Source organism: Dipteris shenzhenensis, chromosome 13 (assembly GCF_047967505.1).
Source record: "Dipteris shenzhenensis isolate YYH24624 ecotype China chromosome 13, Dip_SZ_1.0, whole genome shotgun sequence".
NCBI lineage: Eukaryota > Viridiplantae > Streptophyta > Polypodiopsida > Gleicheniales > Dipteridaceae > Dipteris > Dipteris shenzhenensis.
Window position 1 is genome coordinate 6,478,266 of NC_141608.1, and position 19,125 is coordinate 6,497,390.

General features: G+C 45.2%; 1 protein-coding gene across 2 annotated transcripts in view; it reads left to right on the forward strand.

Annotated features, from left to right (window-relative positions):
* The window catches only part of LOC147894960 (L-arabinokinase-like), a 221,421-nt gene that overhangs the window by 113,923 nt on the left and 88,373 nt on the right, over nucleotides 1-19,125 (forward strand). For both annotated transcript variants that reach the window (XM_087383374.1, XM_087383375.1), the window contains 3 exons: nucleotides 7,189-7,322; nucleotides 7,436-7,517; nucleotides 18,916-19,003. In XM_087383374.1, coding sequence (XP_087239500.1) covers nucleotides 7,189-7,322; nucleotides 7,436-7,517; nucleotides 18,916-19,003 — 304 coding nt within the window. The remainder of the gene's footprint in view (nucleotides 1-7,188; nucleotides 7,323-7,435; nucleotides 7,518-18,915; nucleotides 19,004-19,125) is intronic.

Genomic DNA, 19,125 nt, shown 5'->3' on the forward strand with positions numbered 1-19,125 from the left:
AACCTCCTAGCCCCGATCTTAGCAAAGCTTTTTAATGAAGCGGTTTGTTTGGGATTTCCACACACTTGGACCATTAACACTATCTCACCCATCCACAAGGCAGGGGATCCCATGATCCCGGAGAACTACAGGACCATTATGATTGGACATGTCATGTCCAAGATTTATGCATCAATACTTGACTCCAAGGTTAGCAGACTTGCAGAGTGTCGAGGACTCAAAGCAGCAGGACAGGCCGGATTCCGGCGTGATCATGGAACCATGGACCACATTCTGACGCTCAGATGTATCATCCAGGAGGCGAGATCACGGAAGCAGAAGGTTTATTATTGCTTTGTGGATTTTCGCAAGGCATTTGACACAGTCCCGAGAGCCCGCCTCATATTGCGCCTACAGGACTTGGGTTATGACCAGGAGATCATTTGGGCTGTCATGGCACTTTACGAGAGAGTTTCTGGCAGAGTTCGAGTAGGATCCGGGTGGACAAACCAGATCATGAGTACCATCGGGGTTAAATAAGGGTGTCCTTTGTCACCTACCTTGTTTGGCCTCTACATTGACGAGCTTGAGACAGTGATGCAGACACAGGGGGGTGTAGGTTCCTCTCTTGCGGGCACGCTGATCTAGATTTTGCTCTATGCAGATGATGTGGCTCTCTTGTCTTCCTCAACAGAGGGGCTTCAGAGACACCTAGACGCACTACAGTCCTTTTGTGAGTCTCATGATTTGAAGGTCAACCTGGGTAAAACCAAGGTCATGATCTTCAATACATCTCGAGCCATCATGCGTCAGGAGCAGTTCACATTTACGGGGTCATCTGTTGAGATAATTTCATCATACACTTATCTTGGGGTTATCTTCTCCGGACCCGAGCTTCACTATGAGACCCGCGATGCAGGCACGCTTGAGTAGAGGGTATGCCTCATTGGCCAGGCTAGAGAGGCAGTGCTTTCGCTCACACTTTTAGGATCCACGCACCAAGGGGTTGCTTTTTGACTCCTTGGCTCGCCCTACGGCAATCCTTGTTGGGGGCCAGACTTGTCGAATACAGAGTGGGCCCGTGTGGAGTGGCTACAGGTTCTCATGCTATCACGGATGATTCGTGGTAAGTCATCCGTTCCTCACCAGATCATTCAGGCTGAGTTTGGGTCACCCCCTTTACAGCTAGATGCTGCATTTCAGGTCATCACATATCTGTACCGAGTTAGGGAATATGGGGATTATACCTTGGGGCGTAGCAGGCTACCATGGATAGCTTTATCCTCTTCTATGGCACTTGCAGCAGGAGGAGATCAGAGGTGCTGGAATGCACGTACAGAGAGATGGTTTGAGCGAGTGGGACTCCACATGGATAGACTACCTCCCTTCCAGTATAGCATGGATGCTCCGTTCTCTCCCCTCTTATCACACGAGGTCAACTAGGTTATTCATGAGGATCTACTACAGCTACACGCTTTTCGGACCTGGTTGGAACCGAGTGAACTCCCAGTGAAGCTTAGCTTCTACAGAGATCAGTTCTTACATATCACAGCGGAGGGTTTCATTGACCCACCAGGATACACACAAATTCACCTACCCCACTCGATGAGGATCTCTCTTGGGCAGTTCCAGGTCTCTTCACACAGACTTCGCATCGAGAGCGGCAGAGTAGAGCGACTACCCAGGGAGCGGCGCATATGCACACTATGTGACATACAGGAGGTTGAGACAGAGGAGCATTTCATCTTCAGGTTTCCTATGTACTATGAGATCTGAGGACGTTTCCACTGCGTCTTCAGAGATAGTTATGGGATTTTAGCCCATTTCCTCTCCTACCCAGACCAGCGGTGTTTGGCAGGTTTCATTCATGAGGCACTTAGACACCGCGAGAGGATACTACGAGCATGGAGATAGGAGCAGACTTCTTCCTCGGCTGATCCCTCTCACAGCTCTATCACGGAGTTCTTTCAGCTAGATCACATGGACCCCAACGAGACGAGGCCTCGACATGACCGTGACCCGGAGCCCGTGACCCGACAGCTAAGACAGAGAGTCGACACACAAATCACACTTGGAGACATCCCCTCCTTATTTTAGAGTTGGAGCCCGACCGATGGGTGTCACAGTAGCCCTGGTTAGACGTAGAGCTACGACCAAGAGAGGTGCCAGGACCGCACCTCTGAGTGGCCGACATCACTCTTTTGCCGACTTCATGCCTCCACTGCCTCATCCATCCTGATATCTTGCTGTTGCTGGGGATGATGATGATATTGATGATGATGCTGAGATTGATATATAGTCGACCACTGACATGACTATGTTGTACTTAGGACTTAGTATTGCCATTCTGCATTTTTGGCATTTTGCATTTTGCATTGGTATGGACGCTCGTTTAGTAGCTCCACTACCACAGCTCGTTGTATCAGGATTTTGGATGCGTCAATTTTACGAGCAAAAACCTATGAGCAGGTTTATACGAGCGTGTTTTTCTAGAGATTTTAAAAATAGTATTTCTTTAGGAAACATGGTTTTTACACTTTTATTTTCATTAGAACTAGATTCCTTTATCATAAAAATATACAAACTAGTTACTCATTCATTTTTACATAACATAAATCTTCTTATTCATAGACATCCCTTTGTACCCTTGTTATTACCTTAAAAAAGTATTGAAAAATAATTCATTTAAGAAACATCCCTCATAATCACTCTCAACATAATAATATTATACATAAATAATTACTTATTAAACACATTTATATCATATGGCAATATCTTTCAAGTATTTTTATAGTATTAATAACAATATATTTATGGACATGTTTCTATAGAAGTTTAAATTACTATAAATAAGTATTAACTTGGGCTTATATATCACTCTCATAAAATACATGTAATATTTAATACTATATATGCAAGGTTTTCCAAAATATAACCCCATAGATGTGCTCAAATGGGGTTTTCCGATCAATTTGAGTGGCTGAATGACTATATTTGGACATTGGATGTGAAAGTTATGTCACTTTTAAAAGTGCTGTCCAAGGTAGTTTCGCCAGCGAAACTACCTTGAAAGACCTTGTTCAAAGGGGTTTCGCTGGCGAAACTACCTTGATGGCTTGCTTCAATGAGTTTTCTTTGGAGAAACCCTTTCATGAAGATAGGGTGAGAGAGGTTTTTCAATGTCACCCCCTATTAAGTAAAAAGTTGTAAGAAGGATCATAAGGGAATTTTCATAGAGAAGTCTACTCTACATGTGGGTTTCTTCAAAAGCCATCCCATTATGTTCTCACCATTCCCAAAGATTCACATAAATATTCGTGTATAAAATAGGCATTCCTATAATACTTTTCATATTTCTAAGTGAAACTATGTTTTCTTCTGATCCATTTTTGTCATATTTTTGCATAGTTGGAAGCTTTTTTTTTCCTTCGCTCGGACGCTCGGAAGATTTCGCTCGGAAAATGCTCGTCCCCCAGGATTTTCATAGTCTCATAGACCCATCGGTCTTCCAAAGACTTTAATAAACTTTTTTTCTTTCTTTTTTTCTTTCTATCCACAAAAGGAGGCACCTGTACTGAGTCCTGATCAAGAAGTGCTGCGGATAAGGTGCCAACAACCTGGGCTACTGAGGAAGGTACATCTTGATTCTGGGGTGGAGTCGAACAAGGCTCCTGAACACTAGTCTCGTCCCGAGGCTCCATGGGGGTAGCCTCTGAAGCAGTGGATGTGTGATCTGAAGTAGAGGGCCTAACCGCGATCGGAACCCAACGTGGGCCAGAGGTGGTACGGGGTGTAGGAGGGACTCGAGTAGCCCTAGGAGGGGGGGGAGCCCATGTTTGAGGCGGTGCCTATGGAGTGGTAGGTCCTGCTCTTGCTCTCTGTCGTAAGCTAGTACGAGCTGGTTGCTTTTTGGGCCTCTTCTCGTAGGTTATTTCATGCTTGCCTCAGTCGCTACTACTGCTCCACATGCCTTTAGTCAGGACCCCACCCAAGCGCATGCACTTCAACGTTATACTTCATTTAGTCTGTATCGTGCGCAATCTTCTCTGCTACATGTGATAGCAGAGTTTGGATGTCCCGAATCACTCCAACATGACCTAACCAGGTTGGGTTTTTGGGAAGACACTCATGGGTGAGGGCGTGGGCATTCCATTTAGAATCCGTTTGAAAAAAAAGAACCAAATATGGCTAAGGAGCAAAAGAAAAAAGAGGAAAAGGATAAGAAGAAGAAGAGAGAATGAGCTCAGATGTATCATCGAGGAGGCGAGATCACGGAAGCAGAGGGTTTATTGTTGCTTTGTGGATTTTCGCAAGGCATTTGACACAGTCCCGAGAGCCCGCCTCATATTGCGCCTTTAGGACTTGGGTTATGACCAGGAGATCATTTGGGCTGTCATGGCACTTTACGAGAGAGTTTCTGGCAGAGTTCGGGTAGGATCCACGAGATCATGAGTACCATCGGGGTCAAACAAGGGTGTCCTTTGTCGCCTACCTTGTTTGGCCTCTACATTGACGAGCTTGAGACAGTGATGCAGACACAAGGGGGTGTAGGTTGCTCTCTTGCAGGCACGCTGATCCAGATTTTGCTCTATGCAGATGACGTGGCTCTCTTGTCTTCCTCAGCAGAAGGGCTTCAGAGACACCTAGACGCACTACAGTCCTTTTGTGAGTCTCATGATTTGAAGGTCAACTTGGGTAAAACCAAGGTCATGATCTTCAATACATCTCGAGCCATCATGCGTCAGGAGCAGTTCACATTTGCGGGGTCATCTGTTGAGATAGTTTCATCATATACTTATCTTAGGGTTATCTTCTACGCGAGCTTCACTATGAGACCCGCGATGCAGGCACGCTTGAGTAGAGGGTATGCCTCATTGGCCAGGCTAGAGAGGCAGTGCTTCCGCTCACACTTTCATGATCCACGCACCAAGGGGTTTCTGTTTGACTCCTTGGCTCGCCCAGCGGGGATGTACGGCAGTCCTTTGTGGGCCAGACTTGTCGAATACAGAGTGGGCCCGTGTGGAGCGGCTACAGGTTCTCATGGTATCACGGATGATTCGTGGTAAGTCATCCGTTCCTCACCAGATCATTCAGGCTGAGTTTGGGTCACCCCCTTTACAGCTAGATGCTGCATTTCAGGTCATCACATATCTGTACCGAGTTAGGGAATATGGGGATTATACCTCGGGGCGTAGCAGGCTACCATGGATAGCTTTATCCTCTTCTATGGCACTGGCAGCAGGAGAAGATCAGAGGTGCTGGTATGCACATACAGAGAGATGGTTTGAGCAACTGGGGCTCCACATGGATAGACTACCTCCCTTCCAGTATAGCATGGATGCTCCGTTCTCTCCCCTCTTATCACACGAGGTCAACCAGATTATCCGTGAGAATCTACTACAGCTACACACTTTTCGGACCTGGTTGGAACCGAGTGAACTCCCAGTGAAGCTTAGCTTCTACAAAGATCACTTCTTACATATCACAGTGGAGGGTTTGATTGACCTACCAGGATACACACAGGTTCACCTACCCCACTCGATGAGGATCTCTCTTGGGCAGTTCCAGGTCTCTTCACACAGACTTCGCATCGAGAGCGGCAGAGCAAAGCAACTACCCAGGGAGCGGCGCATATGCACACTATGTGACATACAAGAGGTTGAGACAGAGGAGCGTTTCATCTTCAGGTGTCCTGTGTACTATGAGATCCGAGGACGTTTCCACTGCCTCTTTAGAGATAGTTATGGGATTTTAGCCCATTTCCTCTCCTACCCAGACCAGCGGTGTTTGACAGGTTTCATTCATGAGGCACTTAGACACCGCGAGAGGATGCTTAGAGCATGGAGACAGGAGCAGACTTCTTCCTCAGTTGATCCCTCTCAGAGCTCTATCACGGAGTTCTTTCAGCTAGATCACATGGATCCCAACGAGACGAGGCCTCGACATGACCGTGACCCGGAACCCGTGACCCGACAGCTCAGACAGAGGGTCGACACACAGATCACACTTGGAGACATCCCCTCCTTGTTTAGAGTTGGAGCCCGACCGACGGGGGTCACAGTAGCCCTGGTTAGACGTAGAGCTACGACCAAGAGACGTGCCAGGACCGCACCTCTGAGTGGTCGACAACACTCTATTGCCGACTTCATGCCTCCACTGCCTCATCCATCCTGATATCTTGCTGTTGCTGGGGATGATGATGATATTGATGATGATGCTGAGATTGATATATAGTCGACCACCGACATCACTATGTTGTATTAAGGACTTAGTACTGCCATTCTGCATTTTTGGCATTTTGCATTTTGCATTGGTATGGACACTCGTTTAGTAGCTCTACTACCACAGCTCGTTGTATCAGGATTTTCACAGTCTCATAGACCCATCGGTCTTCCGAAGACTTTAATAAACTTTCTTTCTTTCTTTCTTTCTCATGCATATGAGACGGTCTTGCATCTGTTTTGGACCTGTCCTCGATGCACGGGATTTCTTTTTCAGATTGATGACAGGGCTTCGAGTGTTTTCCATCCACTTCCTTTGGGAAGAAGTATTGGTTGTTTGGAAGTATGATCATTTCTTCTCTTGGTGTCGATATTGGGCTCTTTGGTCATTGTATCGCACTCGTACCATTCGACTGCACTCTTCAGTGAATGTCTTGCCATACTTTTGAGCATCTTTGCTTCGGTCTCTTCCCTTGAAGACCTTCCTCAGGCCCTGTTGGAAGTTTTTGGTTACTGTTTTTAGTTTTGAGTAGTAGCTCTCCCACTCTGGGACGGCGATGAATATAAATGCTTTCTTAATGCAAAATTTCTTTATTTTTTGAAAAAAAAATGCGTGTGTGTGAATGTGAGTGTGAACATGAGAGTGTGTGAGCTGGAAGAGTGGATGTAAAGCCAAGAAACATCTGTTAATATTCTTCCTGAGTTAAATAAGGAAGGTCACTATACTATAGGACGTGGTGCACAGACAACCCAAATTATGCACAGTAACCAGAAAGCATGATTTGTATCTTATTTTTTTCACACTATGGTGCTACTGTTGGAAAGAAATTACTTCTGACTGCATGTTTTCTTAATGAATGGCATAATGATATTCACTGCATGATTAATAGAACTACTTGGTCATGTTGTGATTGGAATCTCAAACCAGTTGACATTACCAGTCATGATTAATGTTGGATCAAGGTGGCAATTTGATTTGTCCATGCAGGTTTCTTTTGGATCAGAGCTTACCAATAGAGCACCAACTTTTGACATGGATCTATCTGATTTTTTGGATTCAGAGGGAAAGCCTATCACATATGAGAAAGCACGGGCATATTTTGAGCAAGATTCTTCTCAAAAGTTGGTTTCTAATGCTGCAATTCTTAATCCGAAAAACAAATGCAAAGGGCATATTCTATGTAGATCTTGCATTCGCTTTTCTGTTTAACAAGGTGCTTGATTATCTGTGAAAGGTGGGCAGCATATATCGCTGGAGCTGTGTTTGTGCTGATGCGTGAAAGGAATGCACGTTTCAGTAAAGGAATCAGCATCCTGGTATGATCAATGAATACCTACTTCATCAATGCACGTCTAAATAGATCTGGAATGGTTGTTATCAGAAAGTGTGAAGATTATTTCTCTCATCAAATTTACAGGGAGTTGTTTAAATTAGAGTTTATAAAGTGAGGACATCCCATCTTTGCTTCTGGAATTCGCTACTATGCCAATATCTACCTTAGCTATTTGCTTTTCTTGGTGTGGTGTGTTTTTTAGTGTTTGTTTTGTTTTGTTTTAGACCTTATCATACGTGTTTGTGTTGGACCTTATCATACGTGTTTGTGTTGGACCTTATCATACGGGTTTTAATGTTTGTTTACATTTGTATTGGACCTTATCATACGTGTTTTGTTTGTTTACATTTGTATTGGACCTTAGCATACGTGTTGATTTGCGATGGAGAGGAGGGAGGGAGAAGGAGGCTGAGGGGTTTCTGGGGAGGAGAAGACAGCCGGGAGGATTAGACGGAGAGGAGGGAGAGGAGGCGGGGAGGGAGGAGGCGGAGAGGGGAGAGGAGGAGAGAGGAGGGAGACGGGAGGGGAGGGGAGGCCGGGAGGGGGAGATGGGGAAGGGGGAGGCGGGGAGGGGGGAGGGAGAAAGGCGGGTAGAGGGGGAGAGGAGTCAGGGAGGGAGAGGGGGAGGCGGGGAGGGAGAGGCCGGGAGGGGGAGGCGGGGAAGGGGAGGCGGGTAGGGAAAGGGGAAGGCGGGGAAGGGGGAGGCAGGGAGGGGAGAGGAGGGGAAGGAGGCGGGTAGAGGGGGGAGAGGAGGCGGGGAGGGAGAGGCGGGTAGAGGGGGGAGAGGAGGCGGGGAAGGGAGGAAGCGGAGAAGGGGCTGAGGGGAGGGCTGAGAGGAGGAGGGGCTGCAGCGGGGGGGCTGAGAGAGGGAGGGGGAGGGCTGAGGGGGATGGGCAAGGGAGAGGGCAGCTAGAGGGGGAGGAGCAGCAAATCCTACCTAGTACACACTCTTTGACTATGATTTCTCCAACATTTAAGATGATGGCAATCTGGCGAGCATGCAGGGGTCATCGGCTGGCATGATATTTATGATGTGACCAGCGCTACTGGCCTAGGGGGTACGCCGCACTTGCTAGGTATTGCTTCCTCTCTCATTTCCAGGATTCCCAGATCAATAGTCTTCTCTTTGACTCTTTGATCTGCCTAGCGGGTATGTATGGCAATGGTGCTTGTTGGGGGCCAAATCTTTCAAGAGATAGATTGAGCTTGAGTTGAGAGGCTTTAGGTTATCAGCTCTCATTAGATTGTCCTGGCTGAGTTCGGAGCTTCCCCAGTACAACTTGATGCAAGGTTTCAGATTATCACATATCTCGACCGTATCAGGGAGTGTGGCTCTTGCATTGTGGGGCGATGCAGGCTACCATGGTTGGCCCTATCCTTGCCCATGACTTTGGCAGCTGAGGATGACTAGAGGTGCTAGTATGCACGCACATGCAGATGGTTTGAGAGTCTGCGGCTCCACAAAGAGAGGCTTCCCCCTTCTAATAGAACATTGAGGCCTCATCCATCCCGCTCACATACTCAGGACCTGGTTGGCACCTCTCAAGCTTCCTGTGGAGCTCAACTTTTACAGAGTCCATTGCTTGCCGATTTCAGCAAAGGGCTTCATTGATTCATCAGGATACACACGGATCCACCTCTCCCCCTCCTTGAGGATACTGATCAGGCAGTTCCACGTCTCATCACACAGGCTCCGCATCGAGTGTAGACGAGCAGAGAGTATACTGCATCTGTACTTTGTGTGATCAGCAGGAGATTGAGTTGGAGGAGCATTTCACCTTTAGATGCCCTGTATACTATGAGATCAGAGGTCACTATCACTATCTCTTCAGGGACGGTTTTGGACCCCTATCTGGTCTCCTATCATACCAAAATCAGAGATGCTTAGCAACTTTCATCCATGAAGCACTCCGAGACGGGGAGCAGCTACTCAAGACACATAGGTGAGACTAAGATGTACAGCTAGACTCCACTCAAAGCATAATTACCAGCCTGACAGCACTGACCACAGCCTGTCTCAAGGAGACAACAGATAATGCTGCAGCCCATGCACGTTGCTGCTACTACGAGGGCGATACCACGTGGACAGCGGCGGCTCAACAGCCATTGCAAAGGATTGCCATGCGGTGAGACCCTGGGCTGCCCACAATGGCGGCGGCTTGAAGAGTAGGGAGAATAAATATAGCGGCAATGGTGGCCTCCAGCCAGTTTGAGGTGGGGAAGAGGGGAGCAAACAATAAATAGCGGAGAGGGGAGGCTAATAGTCCAGCGCCCGTGATGGCGGCCAATGGCGCCGTAGCACACTGCTCGACGGCAACAACAATGGCGGTCTTAATGGCGGCCTGTGCGAGCCACTGGGGGGTACTTGAATGGGGGAGCTACTAGACCGCGGTACAAAGGCTTTGGGAACCGCACAGACTACCACAATGGCACAAATGCAGAGTCCAGAGATGGCAGCCAGACCTGGGAGTTAGCAACAGCACGTAGACTGCAGCAACTATCCATGCGACAACTAAGAGAAAATAGGCCTAGGAAGCATAGAGAGAGACTAATGATTGCAGTAATATCCGCAGACTATAGTAATTATCCTCGATAACTAAGAGAGAATAGGCCTAGGAAATGTAGAGAAAGACTAATGACTCTGCAGAGATGAATCAGTTAAAGTTTTGCTTTCTCTCTGTCATAAAGCCCGAGAAGCATGTCCTGACTATGTATTCGGTATTCAAGAGAGCAAAGGACGTAAGGGACCCCTTGGTCCTTTTGCAGGCTTTCCAAGTAGGTCACCCTGTTGTCGACCTCTGCATAGCTTCCACATGGTAGGTCCCCACAAGCAAAGGAACCTGGCTCTGATGCCACTGCTACTATGAGGGCGACGCCATGTGGACGATAGCGGCTCAGCAGCCACCACGAAAGATCGCCATGCGGTAAGATCTTGGGCTGCGCACAAAATTGGGCGGCTTGGGGAGAAGGTAGAATAAATGCGGCGCTAGCGGTGGCATCTAGCATTGCACATTTCGTTGCCAAAGGCCTCATGTGGTTGTGAGAACGCAGTCGAGGGGAAGCCGAAAGAGCTAGAAACTATCTTTTGCACAGTAATGTCTCTCAATACCACCCCTCCAGTATTCTTGTCCTATATAATAAAGTGCTTGAAGCAATGCAACACAGGCTTGAGGAAGGCTTCATCCATTTTGAAACCGAGCATGTCACCTAACCCAAACAACTAACATAAGAAGAATTTGATCTCACTATAGCCGTCTTTAATTCCATTGCCCATCCTGATACGTCATACTTGCCCCACACCTCCACCAATATTAGCCGCCCCTTAACACTTACCCTTTTTTTTTTTTTTGGGCAAAGAAAGGAACCTTGTATTAATGCTTAAAAAACTTCATACAAAATAGCAGCTTCGAAGGTTCTGGCTATGGGAAAAACCGATCAAGGCTGAAAGAAGAAAACTAGCCTATTCTAGAGAAACCCAACTCACTGCTTAGGGAATCTCTGGTACAGGGGATAATAGCCAAGTGGGGGGACTATACAACCATTGAATTCCTCGCACAAAACTCCTGCAGGCCAAGCCTTGCAGAAACGTGCGCGCCTCGCGACAATCGCCCTAGATCCCAGGGTCCCACGCTCCCAAGTGGAGCACAGGGTGTAAATGATATCTTGTCAGATGGCAACCAAGGTAGGCGAGGGTGGAACCGGATGCTTACCTGTGAAAAACCAGACTTTTTCGAGAATGCAAATGTATGCAATGCATGCAGAATTTGAATGCCAATTGGCCCTCCAATGTGGAAGAGCGCCCTCGTGAGAGTACTTGTTTCTATTTCGGCCTACATGCAAGGTGGGGAAGAGATGGCGGATGAATGCAATGTGGTAGAGAAAATGCTACGTGAGATTCACAATGAAAGGGTGATACCCTCTCATTAATGTCCCTTGAGATCACTCAAGTTCCATCTTCCCATTTACACCTACCCTTATCCTATGACCCATGCACCTACCATTCAATGCACTCTAATGCACCCTTTCCCTTTCCTATTTCCCCTAGGACCTAGACACATGTGTGCACATCTTTATTACTAATCATTGGCCAATGTTACATAGTTTTGGCGGTACTATTTACACCGCTTGATCGATCATAAATAATCATTTCTCTTTTCATGACACTCCCTCCTACTAGAACGAGCAAAAGTCCTCTTCTGGATTATTGCTTGAATGAGCAGAAGTCCATCACCAGACTACAGTGAGCAATCCAAATGTTCCACATCGGATATGGCTACTACCTCCCACACTATTCTCCGGAGGGGAATAAGGATCCGGGCCATTAGGAGGGACCGCCCATGGAGCTCTATCCTCTGAATGCTCTGATGTATCCGGTAAGTTGGAGAGACCTCATCAATTTGGAACGCGTGACCTCCCTCAGTCAATCAGAGATAATAGCTTGGTTAGCTATTTCACTTTGTCCATCAGTCGATGGGTGGTATATATTGGAGAATTGCAATTTAGTTTCTATGTTTTCAAAAAGAGCTTGCCAAAACTGGCTTTGGAACTTCGGATCATTGTCTGATGATGTGATAGATTTAGGTAGTCCATGTAATCTAAAGATTTCTTTGATGAATAACTTAGCGGTTTCTATGGCAGTAATGTTCTTCTTAAATGGGATGAAATTGGTCTGTTTCATAGAAATTGAGAAGCATTGGCCCTCCAAATGGGGTGGAAGGAGTGCCCACGTGAGTGTATCTTTGCTAGACTCTTCCTACATGCTCATTGCAAGCTACATAGCCATATGCATGTAATGCTCACACCCACACCATGAATGATACGAGAGGGTACAACCTGGCATACTCCATTATTCTACCCTTAGCCTATGACACTTTTATGCCTACCATTGATTAATGCAATACTCCATGCAAATACTACCCTTTCCTACCCATCCTAGGACCTAATGCTTTGTGCATATACTTTATTATATTCAATTGACAGATTTACAATGTTACAACTTAAGGATAATCGCCAGATTCCCTAGAATGATTCACCTGGATCTTATACAAGAATCATGTCATGACATCACTTGTATTGGTTGTATATGCCCCAAGGGTCCACCATTCAGCTCATTGTATCTGGTTTTTTCAGTCTCATAGACCGTCTTTCGAAGACTTATTAATACACTCACATGTAGCCATACACATTCTGGACCTGGTTGGAACCGAGTGAACTCCTGGTGAAGCTTAACTTCTACAGAGACCACTGCCTATGTATCTCTGACGAGTATTTTAGATCCTTCTGGGTATACTCGGATTCACCTCCCCCATTCACTAAGGATCTCTATCGGGTAGTTTCAGGTTTCTTTGCATCGACTTCGCATTGAGAGTGGACGAGCTGAGGGAGTACCCAAGGAGAGTGCATATGCACTTTATGTGATTTGCAGGAGATTAAGTCTGAGGAGCATTTCATCTTCAGATGTCGAGTATACTACGAGATCCAAGGCCGCTTTTATGGTCTCTTTAGAGACAGCTTCGAGCTCCTCTCTCGCTTCCTTGACTTACCAGACCAAAGATGTTTGGCGATCTTCATCCATGAGGCAGTTAGACATCAGGAGTGCTTACGCAGAGCTCGAAGACAGGGACTGTTACGCTCAAGTTGAGGTAACATGACCTCGGAAGGGTCAGTCGACATTTTTCTTTAAAGGATCAATGTTTGTATTATATTTGTTGGGCTTTACGTAAATGATCAGAAAGGAATTAAAGTCAAGGTCCTTGGTGAGGGTGATATGGCACTAGACTAGGTGGATCTAAGGCTAAAGTGTCTAAATGCATTAAATGTGCCAAGGGGCAAATGATTCAATGTTATCCCAAGAAAGGGGTAAATGATGCATTTAGGAGGTACCTTAGAATGAAGACATGTGGCCTACTAGATCCATCTAGGGAATTGGGGCTCGTTGGGATTTGGCTTTCACATAATGGAATCTTCTTGAGAGCTTGCTACCATCGAGGTTGGCTGGGAGGATAATTTGTGTGCCTATGCCCGTGATTTGAAGCAAAGCTAGGCGTTAATAGTTTTGGATGTATCATTTGGTATCAGAGCGGTAGGCGATTGAAAAAAGGGGGATCGAGAGAGGTCCTGGACTGGTGGGGCGGTAATTGTGAGTATGAAGTACATCGCGGGTAGTTCGTTAATCAAAAGGCTGTATGACGCCCAAATTTAACGATGAATAACACGGACGTCATCGCAATTCATAAATATCAGGATATCTGCGTGACAGAGCGTTGGGCTGTTTGCGTTGTCGGGTTTATGTTATCAGTTCACGTAGTTTGTCAACGTTGGAGCTGTGTGTGAAAGGGTAGCAGGATCGTGTACAGCCGCAGGTTCATATTTGGTACCTTCAGGGCTTTTTGGCATCGCATGAAGAACTAGTTGTTGGACGCAGATTGATTGGCTGGCGTTATGACGGGCTGACGGAATATTATATGGTTGGAAGCATTCGAATCGATTACTGTGTGAAGTCCGTGCGTTACAATAATTGCATAGGTTGTCTTCTTTGCTATCGGATTGACCACCCTGGTGTCACCCTTAATTGCGTTTAATTATCACGGAGATTATGTGAAGAAGCCATATCGTAAACCTTCACGACATCTATGTAGGGAGGTTACGAAGCTTTACGTAGGCAGGCAAGAACACTAATAGACATTCGAGGGGGCATTTTCCCTGCTGTAGCTGGTTTCTGGTGAGGTTACTGGAGTTACGACTATTTGCAGAGAGCTATTGTGTGGTTACGGACTTGCTTGTGATATTTTGTTATTTGAAGATTTCAGTTATCAGCGAGTACTATGCAGATAACAGATGATAACTATTGAAGTGAGAGCCGGGGTGCTTGGGTCTCCAATGAGGAGGTAGCTGAGCCACAGCACGAATATTCATCTGGTTCAAATACTTGGAACAACCTAAACAAGAACAACTTGATCTCAATATGCTACATGAATGACCAGGGAGCTTTCTATGCCTTCTAAGTTTAGTTGGAGTATATGCTCGTTTATTTGCCTCCGTGTTTGAGTTATTTTAGATTGCAGGAGTTTCCCTAGTATAGGGAAAAGTGGGTTTTGGTTACAGTGTGATATATGCCTAGTAAGCTGTAAATTTGGAAGTTGGGCTTTCAATTGTGATGAAGCAATTTCCATAGCCTTGAACTATGAGGATGCAAAGGGGAACAGACCAAGTGGGTTTGTGCAGGTTGGTATGAGTACCCGAAGAGGTTTAAGAAGAAGTGCATTAGCAAAGGAGTGCCTCACAGCCTAGTGGTCAAGCCAAGCAGGTGAAGCCAATTGAGACTCCTAAACCAAGTATCACCATTGGAATGAAAAGAAAAGTAACACCAATGGCAGCCCGGGCTTGGCTGAAGTCCTCTTTGAACCCATAGCAAAGAGAAAAAGCGAGGAGAGAAGGCTTGTGTTTTGAATGCCTTCAGCCTCATCAGTGGAAAGATTGTCCACAAAACAAGGATCGTCGGATGGCTGAGATGGTGATCTCAGAATGCGACGTGGAAATGGAGGGAAGTTCCAGAGCAGAACAGATGCAGATTCAGCTAGCGGGATCTTCTCAAAGGTCAGTACCTGTTTTATTATGTGTGTCTGTTGCTAAGCTAGTAGCTAGTACACCTGATAATGTCCTATCAAAGCCCGCAGCAACGGGGTATACAGCCTTTAATGATACATAGTAAATTAAGATGAAAGGGCAAGTAGCTAATCATGATGTCATTGTGTTGTTTGACTCAGCGTCAATGCACAATGTAATTATCTCCAAGCTTGTAAAGAGGCTGAAACTAAAGACTAGCCCATCTGACTATGCATATACAGTCAGAATGGCAGATGGAAGTTCAACTGAAGTATGGGACCAAAGGGTTACCCAGTTGGAGCTTCGAATTCAGGACTATGCTAAGAAGCTTGATTTTGAAATGACAAAGCTTACTCATGCAGACATAGCCCTGGGTAAGGCTTGGCATTCTAGGAAGAATCCAGCCATAGATTGAAAAAAGCACATTTATCAATTCAAGATGAATGATGTGCTATATGTCTTACGAGGTGAAAAAGATATACCTCAAGGACCGTTGATTTCCATAATGGAAATTCGAAAAGCTCAAGAAAAGTTTTTGTTTCTTTATACAGCATTGGTGGAGCCGATTGATGATTCTTCGGCTAGCACTGATGTTGCCCAAAATGGAGAGATGGCCAAGCTGGCTGATCAAATAACAAAGGAGTTCTCTGATTGTTGTAGGGATGAGTTACCTTATGGGTTACCTGCAGAGCGGAATGTTCAGCATAAGATTGAACTAATCCCGGGAGCAGAACCTATATAGACCTCCCTATAGGTTGAGTTTTACCGAAGAAGCGGAGGTACGAAGACAACTAAAAGAATACCTCAAGCTGGGGCAGATTCAACCAAGTTTCTCACCTTTTGCTTCGCCAGTGATTTTAAAGAACAAGAAAGATGATACTTTTCGCCTCTGTATAGATTACATAGCTGAATAATATCACTATTAAGCACAGGTATCTGATGGCTCGGATCGATGATTTGCTAGATGCATTACATGGGGCCGTAATTTTCAGTAAGATAGATCTTAAATGTGGCTACCATCAGATCTGTATTAGAGCCGAGGATGTGCATAAAACCGCTTTTAGAAGCAGGTTTGGACATTATGAGTTTTTGGTAATGCCCTTTGGACTTACCAATGCTCCAGCTACATTCGTCATGGTTATGAACGATTTACTACGTCTGTATATCGGAAAGTTTGTAGTACACTTTATTGACGATATTCTTATATTCAGCAAAAGTGTTGCTGAGCATTACGAACACTAAAGAATAGTGTTCATTACTTTGAGGAAAGCCAGTCTTTATGTAAATAAAAAGAAAACTATATTGTGTATGCTAAGACTTGAATATTTAGGATTCATAATTACTCCTGAGGGGGTAGAAATGGATCCAAAGAAAGTGGCTGCGATACTGACTTGGCCAATCCCTCAGAGTTTGACCGCTTTGCGATCATTCTTGGGATTTGTCCAATTTTATTGAAGGCATATCAAAGGATATTCCAAAATAGTATCACCATTGACTGATCTGACCTCAGATAAAGTACATTTTATATGGGGACAGAATCAATAAGAGAGTTTTAATACCATAAAACAAGCTGTGGTCTCAGGACCGGTGTTAAAAATAGTTGATTCCCAGAAACCTTTTTTTTTTGAAACCGATGCAAGTGGCATTGCAGTAGGAGCAGTTCTTGTCCAAGAGGGAAGGCCAGTAGCCTTTGAAACAGCAAGAAGCTTTCTCCCTCTCAACGAAATTGGCCAACTCATGAATTAGAGTTGTATGCTGTTTTCCATGCTCTGAAAACATGGAGACATTATTTGTATGGGTCAGAGTTTTATGTTGATGTTGATCATGATACTCTGAAACATTTTTGTAAACAACCTGACCTGAGAGGCCGCCAAGCTAGGTGGGCAGAACTCATGCAGGAGTTTAACTTGACGATTTGGTATTGAAGAGGAAAGGATAATAAAGTTGCTGATGCGTTGTCACGCATTATGCATAATATGAGTTTCATGGTATTAGAGAGTGCTCTAATGATCGAGATTAGAGAAACTCAAAAGGTGGACGAGTTCGTCCACAGCCTTTGGCCTAAGGCTCATGTATTAGCCTATAAATTAGAATTACCACAGGGTTGTAAGGTGCACCCAGTGTTTCATGTTTCTCGTTTAAAGAAATTTTTGCATACAAGTGACTCACTAATCGAGGGTGTTGTTTTGTTTCAGGAGATAGAGGATAATGCAAGACGCAAACCAACAGGAATCCTGGACCGAGGAACAATGCAAGTACCTTAGAATGAAGACATGTGGCATACTAGACCCATCTAGGGAATTGGGGCTCATTGGGAATTGGCAAGCAGGAGCTTTCACGTAATGGAATCTTCTTGAGAGCTTGCTACCATCGAGGTTGGCTGGGAGGATAATTCATGTGCCTATGCCCGTGATTTGAAGCAAAGCTAGGCGTTAACAGTTTTGGATGTATCAGGGACAGGACGCACTAGCAGATTCTTCTTAGAGCTTGATCACATAGTTTTTCCAGCCAGACCGCACAGGTTACCACCCTCGACACGGATGGGATCTAGAGCCAACATCATGATGTATCCGACAGAGCACATACACGGAGTTACACTTGGAGAGATCCCCTCTATGTTCAAGGTCGGGGCGATAGAGAATAAAGAAAGAAAGAAAGATATAGGAGACCTCACGGGTCTGTGGGACAAAATGCACACCAAAATCATCAACATCAGTTAGAGACTGAGAGTCTATGGGGGAGTATAGCAGCTCAGCCCCAAATTATTATAGCATAACTACATTCAAGTACTATATCACAACACCCATGGCGGATAATCGGCAACACCCTATTTCTGATTTCATTCTACCACTGTCCCACTCGTCCATGATATTGGGCCAGATTCTGGTTTGTACTTTGATGATGTGATGTCAGAAATGTTGTTGAGGGTCATATTGACATTGTGTTATGACTCTGTATTGATGTTCGTTATGACTATGTAGCATGTGATGTTGATGCTCGCTTAGTAGCTCCACCTCCACCCTTTCAGCTTGTTTTGTATCAGGTTTCTCACAGTCTCATAGACCCATCGGTCTTCTGAAGACTTTAATAAACTCTCTCTCTCTCTCTCTCTCTCTCTCTCTCTCTCTCTCTCTTTCTGACTTTATGCTACCACTGTCCCATCAGGCCCTAGGTCCTTTATGATGTGGTGTTGGATTCTGCTTTGTACTCTGATGACATATGACGGTCGTGGTTATGAGGAGGTTCATGCTGATACTGATATGGACACTATGTAGTATGTTTTGGCTTTCTATTGAGGTTCTCATGACTAGTAGTAGGTAGCTTGTGGTATGGGTGTTGATGCTCGTTTAGTAGCTCCACCCTTTCAGCTTGTTTGTACCTGGTTTCTTATAATCTCATAGACCCATCAAGACTTTAATAAACTTTCTTTCTCTCTCTTTTTCTCTTGGTAAGCAGTCTCATTGGCAAAACTGCTTGGAAAGCTATTAGAGAAAAGAGTAAGATCGTGGATAGAGTTTCAGATCCCCTTCTCAGGCTGTTTTTAGACCCGAATATTCCACGATGGATCACTTGATTGTTGGAATTCAATGCATGCAATACGTTTTACTCTCTCTCACAACTTGAAATGAACGATAACATATGATATCACATAAAATAATGAAAGAGAGAAGGTCAAAACAGTAATTTGCCTCAGAAGTTTTTTGAAATTTTGAAAGTCTCTTGAGTTTTCTCATATAAGTGTGTGGTAAGTTGTATAATAGATCAACTCTTTGCAGGTATCCTCTGCAGTACCAGAAGGCAAGGGTGTTTCTTCCTCTGCTGCCATAGAAGTAGCCACAATGTCTGCTGTTGCATCAGCGCATGGTGTGTGGCATACATCTGAATGGATGTTTAAACTCTCCTTCATTGAAAAGTTTCCTAATTTGATTTTGAACTTAATGTTTTGTTAGTGTTCTTTAACAAAGAACTGTAAATACCTGAACAAA